Below are 17,998 nucleotides of genomic sequence, written 5' to 3'. Positions count from 1 at the left end.
AGGGCTGCCCTATTAACAAAGAGGATATTGCAGAAATGATTTCAAAGGGTAGGTCATCATAAAGGCTTCTGCTTTGCTCTTGGATCACTCACTCTGCGAGAAGCCAACGGCCATGTCCTGACAAGTTCTTTTGAAGTTTTATAGTGGCTGCCCTTAGAGACAATAAATGACCAGTGTTTCCCTATTCAGATCTTAGTTAATCTCGTTAGGATTGGGAGGGTCTGGAAGAAAAAGATCTAGCTATGTTAATAGAGATTCTTTACAGATACAAATTTTCCCCCACAAAGAACAGCTTTGCAGGGCCACTTCAAAATATGGCAAATCAACATGTTCTGGGGTAAAATATGCTGATTTTCTTCTTTGTCTCATAATGTTATGCCAGAGTCAGGTTGGAAAGTAAATTATGATATATAGGGTTAAATAAAACTCATCTGATGAGACTTTATGATTTGTAGGGCATGACTCCCCAGACCCCTTAGATAGGAATTTGGGCAAGATAAAAAATCAGAGTTTAGTCCTCACTTAGCAGCACTATGGAGAGGTCCATGAGACAAGAAATTGAAACCTCCTGCCAACAACCGCCAGTGATTTGTCAGCCATGCGTATAAGCCATCTTGAATGGGATCCTCCAGCCCCAGTCAAGCCTTCAGATGACTGAGGTGACATCCAACCCCATGCAAGTCTCCTAATCAGAACCACTCAGTTAAGTTGCTCCCAAATTTCTGGTCCACTGGAACTGTTTGAGATAATAAACATTTACTATAGTTTTAAGTCATTATGTTTTGGGATAATCGGTTACACAGCAATAGATGATAAAGACTTGGGTACCTGCAAGAGATGTGCTGCCCCAACGGAACCTAAAATGTGGGAGTGGCTTTGATATTGAAAAGTCCATAAAAATGTGAATGAGTGTGAGGAGAGGGTTGGTGAAAGCCTGAAGAGCCAAGAAGAAACCATTAGTAGAAGCCTAATGGACTCTGAGATTTTTGAAGACAAAAGATTAAGTGAGGGCCAGGTGCGGTCACTCATGCCTGTAATCCCAGCACTTTGGGAGGCCAAGGCAGGCAGATCACTTGGGGTCAGGAGTTCAAGACCAGCCTGGTCAACATGGTGAAACCCCATCTCTACTGAAAATACAAAAATCAGCTGGGCATGGAGGTGGGCACCTGTAATCCCAGTTACTTACAAGGCTGAGGCATGATAATTGCTTGAACCCGGGAGGCAGAGGGTGCAGTGAGCCAAGATTGCACCACTCACTCCAGCCTGGGCAACAGAGTAAGATTCCATCTCAAAAAAAATAAAAAAAAATAAAAAGATTAAGTGAGAAAAAAAATGCACCTTATGGGTTGTGCCATTTAGCTAAGGAAATGTCCAAGCAGAGCAGGAACATACTGCCTGATTTCTTCTTGATGCTTAAAGTAAAAGATGAGAGAAAAGAGACAAGCTAAAGGAGGGTCTCTTAAAAAGGACACAGGATTTACTGCTTTTGAACATTCTCTGCCTCTTCAGCTGTCAAACAATGCTAAAATTAAGAAGTGACTCTCAGGCAAAGATCAAATCTAGGACAATGTAAGAAAAACATGGTATAAAGAAGAAATTGGAGGTGGGGAAATGTGGCTACAAGATGCTCTGTCAAAAACCATTCAGTCAAACCTTAGGGTTTTCATGAAGTTTAATGGTGTTGTCACTCAAGAGTCAAGAGCAGAAACCCAAGGTAGAGAAGCTCTTATCTCAAAGAAATATATAAGTGTGGTTTTCTCTAATGCAGTAGACCTCAATAAGAATTATGGAAAATGCATGATGTTTTTAAGAGAATTATATTGGTAAAAACACTGCCATCCAGCCTGAACTGAAAGGGTCACACGCAGTACAAAAGAAGACTTTGGACCCTCAACCAGCAAGGCAGCTTTCATTCTAAAGCTTCTTCTCTTGGCTTGTGCAGGGCTGCCATTTCACTGTGTGCTCACATGACTTCTTCTTTGTGAGCTTAAGGAGACAGGGAGTGAGCCTCTGGTCCGACTTCTAACAAGAACACCAATTCTATTAGATTAGGGCCCCAACTTAAAGACCTTATTTAACCTTAATTACTTCCTTAGAGGCCTCCATGTCCAAATATAGTATACTGGGAGTCAGGGGTTCAACATATGAATTTGAGGGGGGGTACATTCAGTTCATAATCCTGGAAAACATTTGGAAATTTTAAACACATTTCTGAATAATTAAAGAGTCAAAAAAGATATTAGGCCAGGCACAGTAGCTCACGCCTGTAATCCCAGCACTTTGGGAGGCCAAGGTGGGCCGATTTACTTAAGGTCATGAGTTCTAGACCAGCCTGGCCAAGATGGTGAAATCCCATCTCTACTAAAAATGCAAAAATTAGCTAGGCATGGTGGTGCTCGCCTGTAGTTCCAGCTGTTAGGGAGGCTGAGGTGGAAGAATTGCTTGGAGGTGGAAGTTGCAGTGAGCCAAGATCGCACCACTGCACTCCAGCCTGGGTGACAGAGTGAGACTCCCATCTCAGGGCGGGGGAGGGGAACAAAAAGAAAGAAAACCAAGTAAATAAAACAAATTCACTGATTAATTAAGAAAAGGAAACCTTAACTAAAGTTTCAGGTATTTACTGCTTTATAGATTAGCTTTATAAACTCTCAAAGAATTGTATACCAATCCATATGGTATATAATTTGTTCCAAAGAATAGAAATAGAAGAACTCCCCAGCTCAAATTAGGAAGTTGTGCAAACCAGCAATGATGGTAGGCAAAAGGAAAACTGTATGCTAAACTTTACTTAAGAACATATGTGGTAAAAATTCTAAACAAAACATTAGGAAATTGAGTTCACCAACATATTAAAAAAGTAAGCAAATTTTGACCAGTAGGATTAATCCTGGAATGATCCAAGGATGTTATAACTTTGGTAAATATCTTATAGAATTCACCACATTAACATATTTTTTTAGATAACCATCTCAAAAGTATAGAAAATTATTTCATATAAATATTTCTAACATCTATTATAAATGAAAACTCCTAGAAAGTTAGTAATAAAAGGGAACATCCTTAACCTGATAACCTGATATACAGAAGTTACCAAAACCCAATAACAGTAACAATAATAGTGAATGGTACAAATATGGGTTGGTATCATCTTCAATATTTGCCAGGTACTGCTCTAATATGTATATATATATAAGGTGTGTGTGTTATATATATTATATATGTTATATAAGATGTATCTTATATATATTATATAATATATATAGTCATTTAACCCTCACAATGACCCTATTGGATGGGTACTATTATTATTCCCCTCTTACAGAGGAAAAAAAGAGTTCTGGAATATGGAGAGAACTTAAGAGAGAGAGAGAAATTAGGAAATGAGGAACAGAAAGGATAAGTAGCTTGTTCAAGATCACACAATGAGAAAGTGGCAGAACTAGGATTGAACCCAGGGAGTTTGCTTTACAATGCACCCTCCAATCATGATGGTATATAACCTCTAATGTCAGAAATAAGACCAGAATGCCCACTATCACCATCTCTATTCAGCATTGTTCTAGAGGTCACAGAAAGAACAAAACAAGGAAAATATAAAAATACATCATGAGCCGGGCGCGGTGGCTCACGCCTGTAATCCCAGCACTTTGGGAGGCTGAGGCGGGTGGCTCACGAGGTCAGAAGTTCAAGACCAGCCTGGCCAAGATGGTGAAACCCTGTCTCTACTAAAAATACAAAAAAAAAAAAAAAAAAAATTAGCCAGGCGTGGTGGTGGGTGCCTGTAATCCCAGCTACTCTGGAGTCTGAGGCAGAGAACTGCTTGAACCTGGGAGACAGAGGTTGCAGTGAGCTGAGATCACACCACTGCACTCCAGCCTAGGCTACAAAGCAAGACTCTGAAACAAACAAACAAACAAACAAACACAATATATCATGGCCGGGTGTGGTGGCTCATGCCTGTAATCCCAGCACTTTGGGAGGCTGAGGCGGGCAGATCACCTGAGGTTGGGAGTTCAAGATCAGCCTGACCAACATGGAGAAACCCTGTCTGTACTAAAAATACAAAATTAGTCAGGCACGGTGGCACATGCCTGTAATCCCAGCTACTCAGGAGGCTGAGGCAGGAGAATCACTTGAAGCTGGCAGGGAGAGGTTGCAGTGAGCCAAAATCGTGCCATTGCATTCTAGCCTAGGCAACAAGAGCTAAACTCCATCTCAAAAAAAATAAATAAATAAAAATAAAAATACATCATGATCAGAAAGAAAAACTGCCATTACCACAAAATGATCTGAATGTCAACATACAAAAGTCAAGAAATCCTACTGAAAAAAGATCAGTATCATTTCTTTATATACCAGCAACCATTAACTCAAAATTATAACTTAATAAGCATTTATCTTTTGGCTCAGCAATCTCACACTGAAATGATCTGTGCACACAGTTATTCATTTTGGCATTATCTGTGATATGACAAGAATGGAAACAACCCAATTTTTATCATTAGAATTTTGGTGCCTACATATAAAGAAATATTATATGCAGATAAAGCATATATATGATATGTATATATTATATGTTTTACTATAAAGCATATATACTCTATTAAAACATAAATACTATGCAGTAAAAAAAAAACAAAAAAACGAAAAAACAGGCCAGCGCAGTGGCTCACGCCTGTAATCCCAGCACTTTGGGAGGCTGAGGCAGGTGGATCACCTGAGGTCAGGAGTTCGAGACCAGCCTGAGCAACATGGAGAAACCCCATCTCTACTAAGAAAATACAAAATTAGCTGGGCGTGGTGGCGCATGCCTGTAATCCCAGCTACTCAGGAGGCTGAGGCAGGAGAATCTCTTGAACCCATGAGACGGAGCTTGTAGTGAGCCAAGATTGCTCCACTGCACTCCAGCCTGGGCAACTAGAGTGAAACTCAGTCTCAAAAACAAAAAAACAAACAAACAAAAATAAAATAAAACAAAACAAAGAATATCTCCAAAGACATGAAGTGATTTCCTGGATATACTGGTGAAAAAGTAAAGTGTTGAACAGCAGGAGCAGAATGCTATTTGTATAAGAAATGGGTAGCAGAATATAAACATATTTATGAATTTGTTTATATCTGCAGAAAGAAACACTGGAACAGTAAATAAAATCAAAAGTGTTTACATCCAGGACAAAGCTATTACTAGCTTTCTAGGAGTTTTCATTTATAATAGATGTTACAAATATTTATATGAAATAATTTTCTATACTTTTGAGATGGTTATCTAAAAAAATACGTTACAATTTTGAGTAGATTCTCTCACCACATGTAATTTAGCTAAAAATTAAGAACAAAAAAAGTAACTAAGAAATCCCCAACTACCTATAAATTAAACAATATATTTCTAAATAATCTAAGGGTCAAAGAAGAAATCAAAATGGAAATTAGAAAATGTTTTAACTGAATGAAAATGAATGGGAATAAAGACGCAAGTTATCAAAACTTGTCTAATGTAGGTAAAGCAGCAGTTAAAGAAAATTTAGAGGAGAAAAAATGGCTCTAAACAATGATTTAGGCAAGGTGCAGTGGCTCATGTCTATAATCCCAGCACTTTGGGAGGCCAAGACGGGAGGAATCGCTTGAGGCCAGGAGTTAGAGAAAAGTCCCAAGACCAGCCTGTGCACCATAGTGAGACCCTGTCTCTTCAAAATTATCCAGGTGTGGTGGTGCACACCTGTAGTCCCAGCTACTCCAGAAGCTGAGGCAGGAGGATTGCTTAAGCCCAGGAGGTTGAGGCTGTAGTGAGCCATGATCACACCACTGCACTCCAGCCTGGGTGACAGAGCAAAACCCTATCTCAAAAATAAAAAATAAAATAAAATGAATAAATAAACAATGATTTATACTTCCATCTCAAGAAGCTAAAAAAGAACAACAAACCAGACTTAAGGAAAGTAGTAGAAAGGAAATAAGGGTAAGAACAGAAATCACTTTTTAAAAACTCACAAAAACAAAATCAACAGAGCTAAAAGTTAGTTCTATGAAAAAATTAATGAAAGAAGTAAACCCCTGGCAAGATTAATTAAGAAAAAAAATAGAGAAAATGTAAATCACCATTATCATGGAATGAAAAAGAGAACACACTACAGACCCTATAGACATCAAAAGAAGAGGATATTATGAACAGATTACAACAAAAAAAGTGATAATTTAGATAAAATGAAGTAAATAGGACAAATGTTAACATCTTTTGTTAGTGGTATTGAGTCTCTGTAATGTTCTTTTTTTTTTTTTTTTTTTTGAGATGGAGTCTTGCTCTGTTGCCCAGGCTGGAGTGCAATGGCCACAATCTCGGCTCACTGCAGCCTCTGTCTCCTGGGTTCAAACGACTCAGCCTCCCAAGTAGCTGGGATTACAGGTGTGCACCAACATGCCTGGCTAATTTTTTATATTTTTAGTAGAGATGGGTCTCACCATGTTGGCCAGGCTGGTCTTGAACTCCTGACCTCAAATGATCTGCCCACTTTGGCCTCCCAAAGTGCTGGGATTACAGGTGTGAGCCACTGTGCCTAGCCAGAGTCTCTGTAATGTTCTTTTCTGTAGGTTTAAAATATTTCTGAATTTGAAAACTTTTAAAGAGCAAGCTACAGGATACAATGCATAAGATTCTTCTTTTTGGCCAGCTGCGGTGGCTCACACCTATAATCCCAGAATTTTGGGAGGCTGAGGTGGGTGGATCACCTGAGGTCAGGAGATCGAGACCAGCCTGGCCAACATAGTGAAACCTCGTCTCTACTAAAAATACAAAAATTAGCTGGGCATGGTGGTGGGTGCCTGTAGTCCCAGCTACTTGGGAGGCTGAGGCAGGAGAATTGCTTGAACCCAGGAGGCAGAGGCTGTGGTGAGCCGAGATGGCACCACTGCACTCCAGCCTGGGCTACAGCGGGAGACTCTGTCTCCAAAAAAAAAAAAATAATTCTTATTTTATTTTATTTATTTATTTATTTTAAGATAGGGTCTCGCTCTGTTGCCCATACTGGAGTGTAGTGGCACAATCACAGCAGCCGTGACCTCTTGTATACAAGTGATCCTCCCACTTCAGCCTCCCCAGTAGATGGGACCACAGGTGAACGTGAATCCACACCCAGTTAATTTTTGCATTTTTTATACAGACAAGGTTTCATCACATTGCCCAGGTTGGTCGTGAACTGCTTGGGCTCAAGTGATCCTTCAGCTTCAGCCTCCCAAAGTCCTCAGATTACAGGTGTGAGCTACTGTGCCCAGTCCTTTTTGTGTTAATATATAACATATTCTTGTATGTATGCATAAACCATTTTTATAAGGATATAACAGAAACTCCTAATGATGGTTGTCACTGGAACTAGAAACACAGGGTCAGAGGGAGACTTATTTTCATGCTAAAACCTTTTATTTTTATTGTATTTATTTATTTATTTTGAGACAGGGTCTCATTCTGTCCCCCAGCCTGGAGTATAGTGGCGCAATCATGGCTAGCTGTAGCTTTGACCACCTAGCTCAAGCCATCCTCCCACCTCAGACTCCCAAGTAGCTGGGACTACAGGCATATGCCACCATGCCCAGCTATTTTTTTTATTTTTTGTATAGACAGTGTCTCACTATGTTGCCTAGGCTGGTCTCGAACTCCTGGGCTCAGGCTGTCCTCCCACCTTTGCCTCCCAAAGTCCTGGGATTACAGGCATGAGCCACAGTGCTTAACCTAAAACTTTTCAAACTGATTTAACTTTTGTTTTACTATGTACAGTAATTCAATTTTTAATCTTAAAACATCAGTTAATAATAAATGACAAAATGCAAGATTTTATTTGGATTTGCCTTCTCTGCTCTGCAGCCCAGAGCCAGCCTCCCACGCTTCTACCTCCTGCACTCTCCCACCTCACCCTCCACTTGCAGAACCCAACCCAAGGTATGCAGAAGCTAGAAATCAAGGCTGAAGACAAGGGGCAGCTGATCAGAGAGGGCAGCAAGGTGGGGAGGAGTGCTGTAAGAGGTGTTAGTTAGGAATGAGAAAATAAAGGCCCAAGTTAAAGGCTGACGTATAAGCCTAAAAAAAAAACCTAGAGAAAATGGATTATGGAACAAGGCATGATGGCAAAAGGGGTAAGAAAACACCTACCTCCTATTGGATGGAGTACAATTAACACAGCAGTTTTTTGGAGGGCAATTTGTGAGGATAAGAAAGTAACTGGTATTTTACGCAAATTTTAAATTACTCTAAATTGAAATATTGTGACATCAAAATATTAATGAAGTCTCATTTTAGGTGCAAATGTTAAAATAATGTAAATCACACAACTTAAAATTCTTTCAAGAGTAGCATAATTATAAAGTTGGCATAATTATTAAGGTCAAATGTGTTGCACATGCCATTTGCGCTGCATCCTATGGCAGTGCCATGTGAGCCAGTTCACAGAAAGACCATCCTTGGTCACCTTAACCTTGAATTTTGCAAGATTTTCAAGAACGCACCCCTTAGATAAAATCTATCAAAGTTTATAAGGTGTATCTCTTTGGATATAGCAATTCCACCTGTAGGAATCCATGTCACTGACATTCTCATGTTAAGTGTGAAGATATAGATGTCCCAACATGTACCTAAAGGCTTCAGTGGGAACAGCAAAACCTGGAAACCAACCGAAAATGCCCATCAATTGAGGATTGTGTATTTGGACCCACAGAATACCATACATCCTTGTAAAAGAACAGGGGACTTTATGTACACAAACAGAAAAATAATCATAATATATGAAGAGCAAAAACAAGTTAAAAACCTAAAGATGAAATTGATTTTTTTTTTTTTTTTTTGAGATGTAGTCTCGCTCTGTTGCCAGGCTGGAGTGCAGTGGCATGATCTCGGCTCACTGCAACCTCCACCTCCCGGGTTCAAGCGATTCTCCTGCTTCAGCCTCCTGAGTAACTGGGACTACAGGCGCACGCCACCATGCCCAGCTGATTTTTATATTTTTAGTAGAGACAGGGTTTCACCATGTTGGCCAGGATGGTCTCCATCTCTTGACCTCATGATCCGCCCACCTCAGTCTCCCAAAGTGCTGGGATTACAGGTGTAAGCCACCGCGCTCAGCCTGATTTTATTTTTATAAACATATATACAATTCAAACAGTAAGAATTCAAATACAAATGAAACTATTTGGAATGGTTGTCTCTGGGGAATGGAGCCTGGAGGAGAGAAATAATTTTCACTTTTTAAATATTAAAAAATCCAACAGCTAGAATTTTTTGAGTACTTATTATGTGCCAGGCAAATTCTAAGCACTTCATTCAATTAATCCTCATAAGGATCCTGTGAGATAGATGCCATTATTATTCCCATGATCAGCAGTTGAGGGAACTGAGACCTAGAAAGATTAAATAATTTGGTTAAGGTCACATACCTAGTGGGTTTAGGGCCAGGATTTGAATGGAGGTAGTCTGTATTAAGCAACACTCTTATTCACATGCTAACAGTTCTCTATACTTGGTAGTGTTAAGAGTAATGTTTAAAATAACAAACATGACAGTTTTGACTCTTAAAAATACAAACCTGGGCCAGGCTGGGTGGCTCATACCTGTAATCCCAGCACTTTGGGATGCCAAGGCAGGGAGGATTGCTTGAGCTCAGGAGTTTGGGACCGGCCTGGGCAACATAGCAAGACCTCATCTCTACTACAAAATAAAAAAAAATTTAAATTGGCTGGGCATGGTGGTGTGCACCTGCAGTCCCAGCTACTCAGGAGGCTGAGGTGGGAGGATTGTTTTGTTTGCTTGTTTTTGTTTTTGTTTTTTTTTGAGATGGAGTTTTGCTCTTGTTGCCCAGGCTGGAGTGCAATGGTACGATCTTGGCTCACTGCAACCTCTGCCTCCTGGGTTCAAGCGATTCTCCTGCTTCAGCCTCCCGAGTAGCTGAGATTACAGGCATATGCCAACACGCTTGGCTAATTTTGTATTTTTAGTAGTGACAGGGTCTCTCCATGTTGGTCAGGCTGGTCTCGAACTCCCGGCCACAGGTGATCCACCTGCCTCGGCTTCCCAAAGTGCTGGGATTACACGCATGAGCCACCACGCCCGGTGGGAGGATTGTTTGAGCCCAAGAGATGGAGGCTGCAGCGAGCTGTGATTGCGCTACTGCACTCCAGCCTGGGCAACAGAGTGAGATCCTGTCTCAAAAATAAATAAAATAAAAATGCAAATCTGGAAAAAAAATTCAGCAACGTTTTTGATTTTGCAATTTAGTAATATAAATCACCGTGGTAGACATAATAATGCCCGTCCCCAAAGATGTCCAAGTCCTCCAGACCCTGTGAATATGGGCCCTCACATGGCTAAAGTAACTGTGCAGATGTGATTAAATTAAGGATCCTTTTTTTTTTTTTTTTTGAGACAAGCTCTTGCTCTGTCTCGGGTCACTGCAACTTCTGCCTCCCAGGTTCAAGCGATTCTCCTCCCTCAGCCTCCCAAGTAGCTGGGATTACAGGTGCCCACCACCATGCCTGGCTAAATTTTGTATTTTTAGTAGAGACGAGGTTTCACCATATTGGCCAGGCTGGTCTCAAACTCCTAACCTCAAGTGATCCACCCACCTCAGCCTCCCAAAGTGCTAGGATTACTGGTGTGAGCCACTGTGCCCATCCAAATTAAGGATCTTGAGATGGGAGATAATCCTGGATTATCTGGTGAGCCTAATGTCATCACAAAGTCCCTTATAAGGGAAAGACGAAGGCAGAAGAGTCATAGTCAGAGAAGGAGACATGACCACAGAGGCAAGGTGAGAGTGATGCCTCGTGAGAAAGACAAGACCTGCCATTGTTGGCTTTGCAGATAGAGGAAGGAGGCTGGGCACAGTGGCCCATGCATGTAATCCCAGCACTACAGGATGTCAAGGCAGGCAGATTGCTTGAGCTCAGGAGTTTGAGAGCAGCCTGGACAACAGGGTGAAACCCCATCTCTACAAAAAATACAAAAAAATTAGCTAGGCATGGTGGCACATGCTTGTAGTCCCAGCTACTTAGGAGGCTGAGGTGGGAAGATCACTTGAGCCTGCGAGGTGGACGTTGCAGTGAGCCAGGATGGCCCCACTCCACTCCAGCCTGGGAAACAGAGTGAGGCTAGGTCTCTCAAAAACAAACAAACAAACAAAAAAAAACCAAACACAAGTGTGTGGCACCTCACCCTGTCACTCTCTTGCTCCTGCTCCTGCCATGTAAGACACCTGCTCCCTCTCTGCCTTCCACCATGACTGGAAGCTTCTTGGGGCCTCCCCAAAAACAAGCTGCTATGCTTTCTGTACAGCCTGCAAAACCATGAACCAATTAAACCTCCTTTCTTTATAAATTATCCATTCTCAGGTATTTCCTTATAGCAATGTGAGAACAGACTAATACAACAGCAAACCATAAGGACATGCTGGGAATTTTTTTTTCTTTTCTTTTCCTTTTTCTTTGTTTTTTTTTTTGAGACAGGGTCTCATTCTGTCACCCAGGTTGGAGTGTAGTGGCACAATCACAGCGCACTACAGCCTGGACCTCCCAGGCTCCGGTGATCCTTCCACCTCAGCCTCCTGAGTAACTGGGCAGGCAGGCACCACCACGCCCAGCCAATTTTTGTATTTTTTTTAGAGACAGGGTTTTGCCATGTTTGCCAGGTTGGTCTCGAACTCCTGGCTTCAAGTGATCTGCTTAAGCCTGGCAAGTGAAAGTTGCAGTGAGTGTGATCGTGCTACTGCACTCCAGCCTAGGCAGCAGAGTGAGACCCTGTCTCAAAAAAAAAAATCTGTTCATGTATCAGGTATTTTGTCTTGCTTTTCATTTTGTTAAAGTTTTTTTTAGAGATGGGGGGGGGTCTCACTATGTTACCCAGGCCGGTCTCAAACTTCCGGCCTCTAGTGATCCTCTCACTTCAGCCTCCCAAGTAGTTGGGATTACAGGCGTGAGCCACTGCGCCTGACTTTGTATCAGGCCACTGAATGCGCACCATGGCTACATGGAGTAACCATTATCTCCAGTTAAGGATGAGGAAACTGACTCACAGAGGGGAGGAGCAATCAGCTGTGATCACACAGAGGGCTGGTGGCAGGACAGAGATTTCAACGCCAGCTTACTGAGTCTGTGCTACCATGAACCCTCCTCCTTCCTCTAAAGACAGAGGACTTCCTGAAGGATTCTCTAAGAAGGGGGTGTACAGAGACTACCAACACCATGGTTTGGAGTTTTCCCCTTAGAGACACAGGAGCCTTTGAACTTGCCGGGCTGATTTAATTTGGTATCACAGTGCTGCTGCTGGCAGGAAACCACCTGGCAAGCCCCGAGACTGCAGCTCTGTAAACTACCATTTAAAAAGCCTGGTTAGTACATGCCTTGGCTGAATCCCTCAACTCTCCTGCTGTCCAGCAGGAACAGAGCTAGCAGGGAGGCAGGCCTGCTGTCAGACTCATAAAACCTTCGCTATATTGCCTTTCTCTTCCAGTATCAGAACCCCTCAAGTAGTTATCCTGAAGTGAATCCCCTCCCCCAGTATCTTATCAGGAGCTTGACCCCTCCCCCTAATATCTTATCAAGGGCAGGGCTTGGAAGGTGCCTGGAGCAGGCAAGAGACTGGTGAGGTCTGCAAGTAAGCCAGCACTCAGAAGGCAGTGGAAGGCTTTTGACTCCAACCTCTGGCCCAAATCCCCATCTCCAGGTTTTTGTGGAAGACAATCAGAAAACCACATGGTCTCAAGGAACAATGCAGCATTCACTAGACATATAGCTCTGGGGAAGGTCCTACAGTGGTTAGAAAATAAAATGGAGGCAGGGCGCTGTGGCTCATGTCTATAATCCCCGGCACTTTGGGAGGCCGAGGCAGCCAGATCACTTGAGGCCAGGAGTTCGAGACCAGTCTGGCCAACATGGTGAAACCTCATCTCTACTAAAAATACAAAAATTAGCCAGGTGTGGTGGTGTGTGCCTGTAGTCCCAGCTATTCAGGGGCAGGGGGTGGGGGCTCTGCAGCATGAGAACTGCTTGAACTTGGGAGGTGGAGGTTGCAGTGAGCTGGGATCGTGCCACTGCCGTCCAGCTTAGGCGACAGAGCAAGACTCTGTCTCAAAAAAACAAAAAACAAAAAAAACGAATCTTAACTTGAAAATGAAATGTGTTTCATGGAAGTTTACTTTATAGTGAGCTGCATAGAAACATGTGTGGTCCACAATTAAAGAAGTTAGGCATGCCTGGGCTGATTGAAATTCAATCAAAAGTAAATAGTCTTCCGCCAATATGATTGTTCTTTTTTTTTTCTTCTAATCTCAGTTAAATTTTCTTCTCTTTTTCATTATTTGACAACATGGTTGTTCTTAAGCCAACGATGAATTTTATAAATATTTGCCATAAAGGAGTTAATGATATTGCATACTGATGGTAAGAGAGTGAACCACTCAATCCAGCAGACTTTTTTTTTTTTTAACTCCGCCTCCCGGGTTCAAGTGACTCTCCTGCCTCAGCTTTCCGAGTAGCTGGGATTACAGGCTTGCACAACCACACCCGGCTAATTTTTGTACTTTTAGTACAGACAGGGTTTCACCATGTTGGCCAAGCTGGTCTCAAACACCTGACCTCTGGTGATCCACCTGCGTCTGCCTCCCAAAGTGCTGGGATTATAGGTATGAGCCACTGCACCCAGACCAACTTTTAACTATTTAAGAAAGCGAAACAAAACAAAACCTTCCCTCTCTAAACAAAACAAAAAACAACAACAAACTATCACATTTTTATATATATATATATATATACACACACATACATAAAACAAAACTACCACATACATATATATATACACACACACTATATATATTTATATGGAGTCTTGCCATGTTGCCCAGGCTGGTCTTAAACTCCTGGGCTCAAGAAATCCTCCCACTTCAGCCTCCCAAAGTGCTAGAATGACAAGTGTGAACCACCACACCTGGCCTATTGCATACTATTATTGTTAAATAATGGATTTTTTTTTTTTTTTTTTTTTTTTTGAGACAGAGTCTCACTCTGTTGCCCAGGTTGGAATGCAGTGGCATGATCTCTGCTCACTTCAACCTCCACCTCCCAGGTTCAAGCAATCCTCAGCCTCCCAAGTAGTAGGGATTACAGGTGCCCGCCCCCACGCCTGGCTAATTTTTATATTTTTAGTAGAGACGGGGTTTCACCATGTTGGCCAGGCTGGTCTCAAACTCCTGACCTCAGGTGATCCACCCACCTCGGCCTCCCAAAGTGCTGGCATTACAGGCTTGAGCCACTGCGCTCGGCCTAAATAATGGAATTTTTTAAAGAGTGTTGATTATCAAAGATCTACTCAGAGTTTGCCTTCTAAATGAGATTATCATGCTTGATTTTTTTGAGTTTCAATGCTTAGTCCTGGCAATGTCAGTGTTTAGCTGTAAGATCCTCCTTTCTGAATCTCATGGCAATAATATTTATTTCACAAGGATATTATAACAATAAAATGAGAGTGAAAGTATTATTGATATTAATAGAAATAACATTGTTAACTATAATAAGAATCTCTAAGGTGTCTTCTAGTCTTAAAATATTACTATTATTATTATTATTTTTTTTTTTTGAGATGGAGTTTCGCTCTTGTCGCCCAGGCTGGAGTGCAATGGCGTGATCTCGGCTCACTGCAACCTCCACCTCCTGGGTTCAAGCAATTATCCTGCCTCAGCCTCCTGAGTAGCTAGGATTACAGGCACCCACCACCACCACGCCCAGCTAATTTTTTGTATTTTTAGTAGAGACGGGGTTTCATCGTCTTGGCCAGGCTGGTCTTGAACTCCTGACTTCAGGTGATCTGCCCACCTTGGCCTTCCAAAGTGCTGGGATTACAGGCGTGAGCCACCGTGCCCAGCTATTATTATTTTTGAGACATTCTTGCTCTGTTGCACAGGCTGGACTGCAGTGGCATGATCAGGGCTCACTGGAGCCTCAACCACCTGGGCTCAAGCAATCCTCCCACCTCAGCCTCCTGATTAGCTGGGACTACAGGCACATGTCATCACACCTAGCTAATTAAAATGTTTTTTTTGTTGTTGTTTTCATTTTGTTTATGTGGAGACCAGGTCTCACTCTGTTGCCAAGGCTGGTCTTGAACTCCTGGGCCCAACTAATCCTTCCACAACGGCCTCCCAAAGTGCAAGGATTACAGGTATGAACAACTGCACCTGGCAAATTTTTATTTTTAAGGAGTAATTATTGAAGAGTTTAGTCAAAGAGAGTCCCTTGAGAGACACATTCTAAAGTAGATTAAGATTAAATGACATAACAATTGGGATTTGCTTCACAATAATCCAGTGGGAACAGTGGGTTTCATCTATAGGTTTGTGTCACATTTTGAGTATTGCTGAAGCTGGGTCATGAGTACATGGGAGTTAGTTAAAAACCATTCTGGCTGGGCATGGTAGCTCATGCCTGTAATCCCAGCACTTGGGGAGGCCGAGGCGGGTGGATCACCTGAGGTCAGGAGTTCGAGATCAGCCTGGCCAACATGGTGAAACCCCATCTCTACTGAAAATACAAAATTAGTCTGGCGTGGTGGTGTACACCTGTAATCCCAGCTACTCAGGAGGCTGAGGCACAAGAATTACTTGAACCTGGGAGGCGGAGGTTGCAGTGAGCTGAAATCACGCCACTGCATTCCAGCATGGGCAACAAGAGTGAAACTCTGCCTCAAAAAAAAAAAAAACAAAAACCATTCTGTCTGCTTTTTATGTTTGAATTTTTCATATTCAGAAGTGTTAAAATAATTAATTGGGAAACAATTGGGCTTAGATGTCTCCAGTGTCCTGAGTTCTTATGTAAGCAAACTGAAACCCAACTCAGAACAGATGGTTGGGCCAGGGGCAGTGGCTCACGCCTGTAATCCAGCACTTTGGGAGGCTGAGGTGGGAGGATCACTCGAGGCCAGGAGTTCAAGAACAGCCTGAGCAACATAATGAGACCCTGGCTCTACAAAATTTTTTTTTAATTAAAAAGGAGTTTTTAAAATATAGTTTTTAAATACAGTAGCATAGGAAAAGGAAATTTCTGCTTACCCAGTCAGAAACCGCCAACTAACCTCTAACTAGAGACTTTACCAGTCAGAAACTGCCAACTAACCTCTAACCAGGGAATTTCCACTCTAACCAATCAAATATTTTGTCTTCCTTCAGAAAACACCATATAAAAGTTTCCCCTCAAACCCTTCCCAGTAAAGCCCAAACCACTTGGTTTTTTGCCACTGCCCAATTCATAAATATTATAGCATAAAACTATATTTACTTGATTTTACCTTCATTAATGGAGTCCACATGTTAACCTAGGATCTTTTTTTTTTTTAAGACAGAGTTTTGTTCTTGTTGCCCAGGCTGGAGTGCAATGGTCTGATCTCAGCTCATTGCAACCTCTGCCTCCTGGGTTCAAGTGATTCTCCTGCTTCAGCCTCCTGAGTAGCTAGGATAACAGGCGTGTGCCAACATGCCCGGCTAATTTTTGTATTTTTAGTAGAGACAGGGTTTCACCATCTTGGCCAGGCTGGTCTCGAACTCCTGACCTTGTGATCCACCCGCCTCGGCCTCTCAAAGTGTTGGGATTACAGGTGTGAGCCACCACGCCCGGCCAAACGCTAATATGTTTTCCAAGAGAAAAAAATAACAGTTTTCTGGTTTTTAAGAATCTAACATTGTATATGTAAGTACATAACTGCATATCAATATTTCAAGTGAAAATATATTTGAAACTTCTTTAACAAAATCTACCACTAATTAATGAGAACTTAACAGGGGTATATAATATGTTCCCTTCCTTACCTTGAAGATGTGAATTCTCTAGGAAGTCTTCATGGGTTTCTTTTGCTTCTCCAGGTTTTGTTGATCGATACTCACTCCTTAGAGAGATCTTCCACCATCTATAGATTACCTATAATTAAATACAAAGTGATATGAATTTAAATTGATTTCAATACTAACAGTTACATTACGTTTGGGGTTTTGAAAATTCGCGTAAGGCTATGTGTCCAACATTAGCTATAACTTTGCAGTCTGGCATCACATCAAATTAGAATTAACCTCTGGGCATCAAAGAACATTTTCCTTAGAGATTAAAATCACAAAACCATAGTGCTAGAAGGAACCTTTAAAATCGATCCGGTCGGCCAGGTGCAGTGGCTCACACTCGCAATCCCAGCACTTTGGGAGGCCGAGGTGGGTGGATCACTTGAGCTACTCGGGAGGCCGAGGCAGGAGAATTGCTTCAACCCTAGAGACGGAGGTTGCAGTGAGCCGAGATCGCACCACTGCACTCCAGCCTGGGTAACAAGAGTGGAACTCCATCCTCCGCCTGCCCCCCCACCAAAAAAAAAAATAAAATAAAATAGATCAGGTCAAAGGCTGGGCATAGTGGCTCACGTCTGTAATCCCAACACTTTGGGAGGTTGAGGTGGGAGGATTGCTTGAGCCTGAGAGTTCTAGATCAGCGTGGGCAACATAGTGAGACCCCGTCTCTACAAAAAATTTTTTTAAATGAGCTGGGCATTGTGGTGTGCTCTGTAGTCCCCACTACTTGTGAGGCTGAGGTGGGAGGATCCCCTGAGCCCGTGAGGTTGAGGCTGCAGTGAGCTGAGATCACACCACTGTACTACAGCCTGGGTGACAGAGACCCTGTCTCAAAAAAAAAAAAAAAAAAATCCATCAGGTCAACTGATGTTAAAATCACCCGGAGCCAAATGGTTATCTGTTTCCGGAAGATGTCTGAGAATAAACACTCCATAATTTGGGGAGCTAATTCCAAACAAATTGCTCAGCTCTCCTCCTTCCTTCACCGTCTACAGGGACAGACAAGATGAGTGGATAATTTTCCCACAGAGAGCAACAGTTACATGGCCAGAGATAGGGAAAGCATCATTATGCTTAGTTTGATGCATGAAAAAGTGTCATTACACAGGACACTTCTTGGTAATGGATCTGCTGATAGCAGATTTGTCTTC

General features: G+C 42.1%; 1 protein-coding gene across 5 annotated transcripts in view; it reads right to left on the bottom strand.

Annotated features, from left to right (window-relative positions):
• Nucleotides 1-17,998, bottom strand: part of FBXO36 (F-box protein 36) — a 93,251-nt gene that overhangs the window by 19,854 nt on the left and 55,399 nt on the right. For all 5 annotated transcript variants that reach the window (XM_054477703.2, XM_063648060.1, XM_063648063.1 and 2 more), the window contains exon 2: nucleotides 16,824-16,932. In XM_054477703.2, coding sequence (XP_054333678.1) covers nucleotides 16,824-16,932 — 109 coding nt within the window. The remainder of the gene's footprint in view (nucleotides 1-16,823; nucleotides 16,933-17,998) is intronic.

Source organism: Pongo pygmaeus, chromosome 11, assembly GCF_028885625.2.
Source record: "Pongo pygmaeus isolate AG05252 chromosome 11, NHGRI_mPonPyg2-v2.0_pri, whole genome shotgun sequence".
Lineage (NCBI taxonomy): Eukaryota > Metazoa > Chordata > Mammalia > Primates > Hominidae > Pongo > Pongo pygmaeus.
This window is presented reverse-complemented; position numbering and strand designations above follow the sequence as displayed.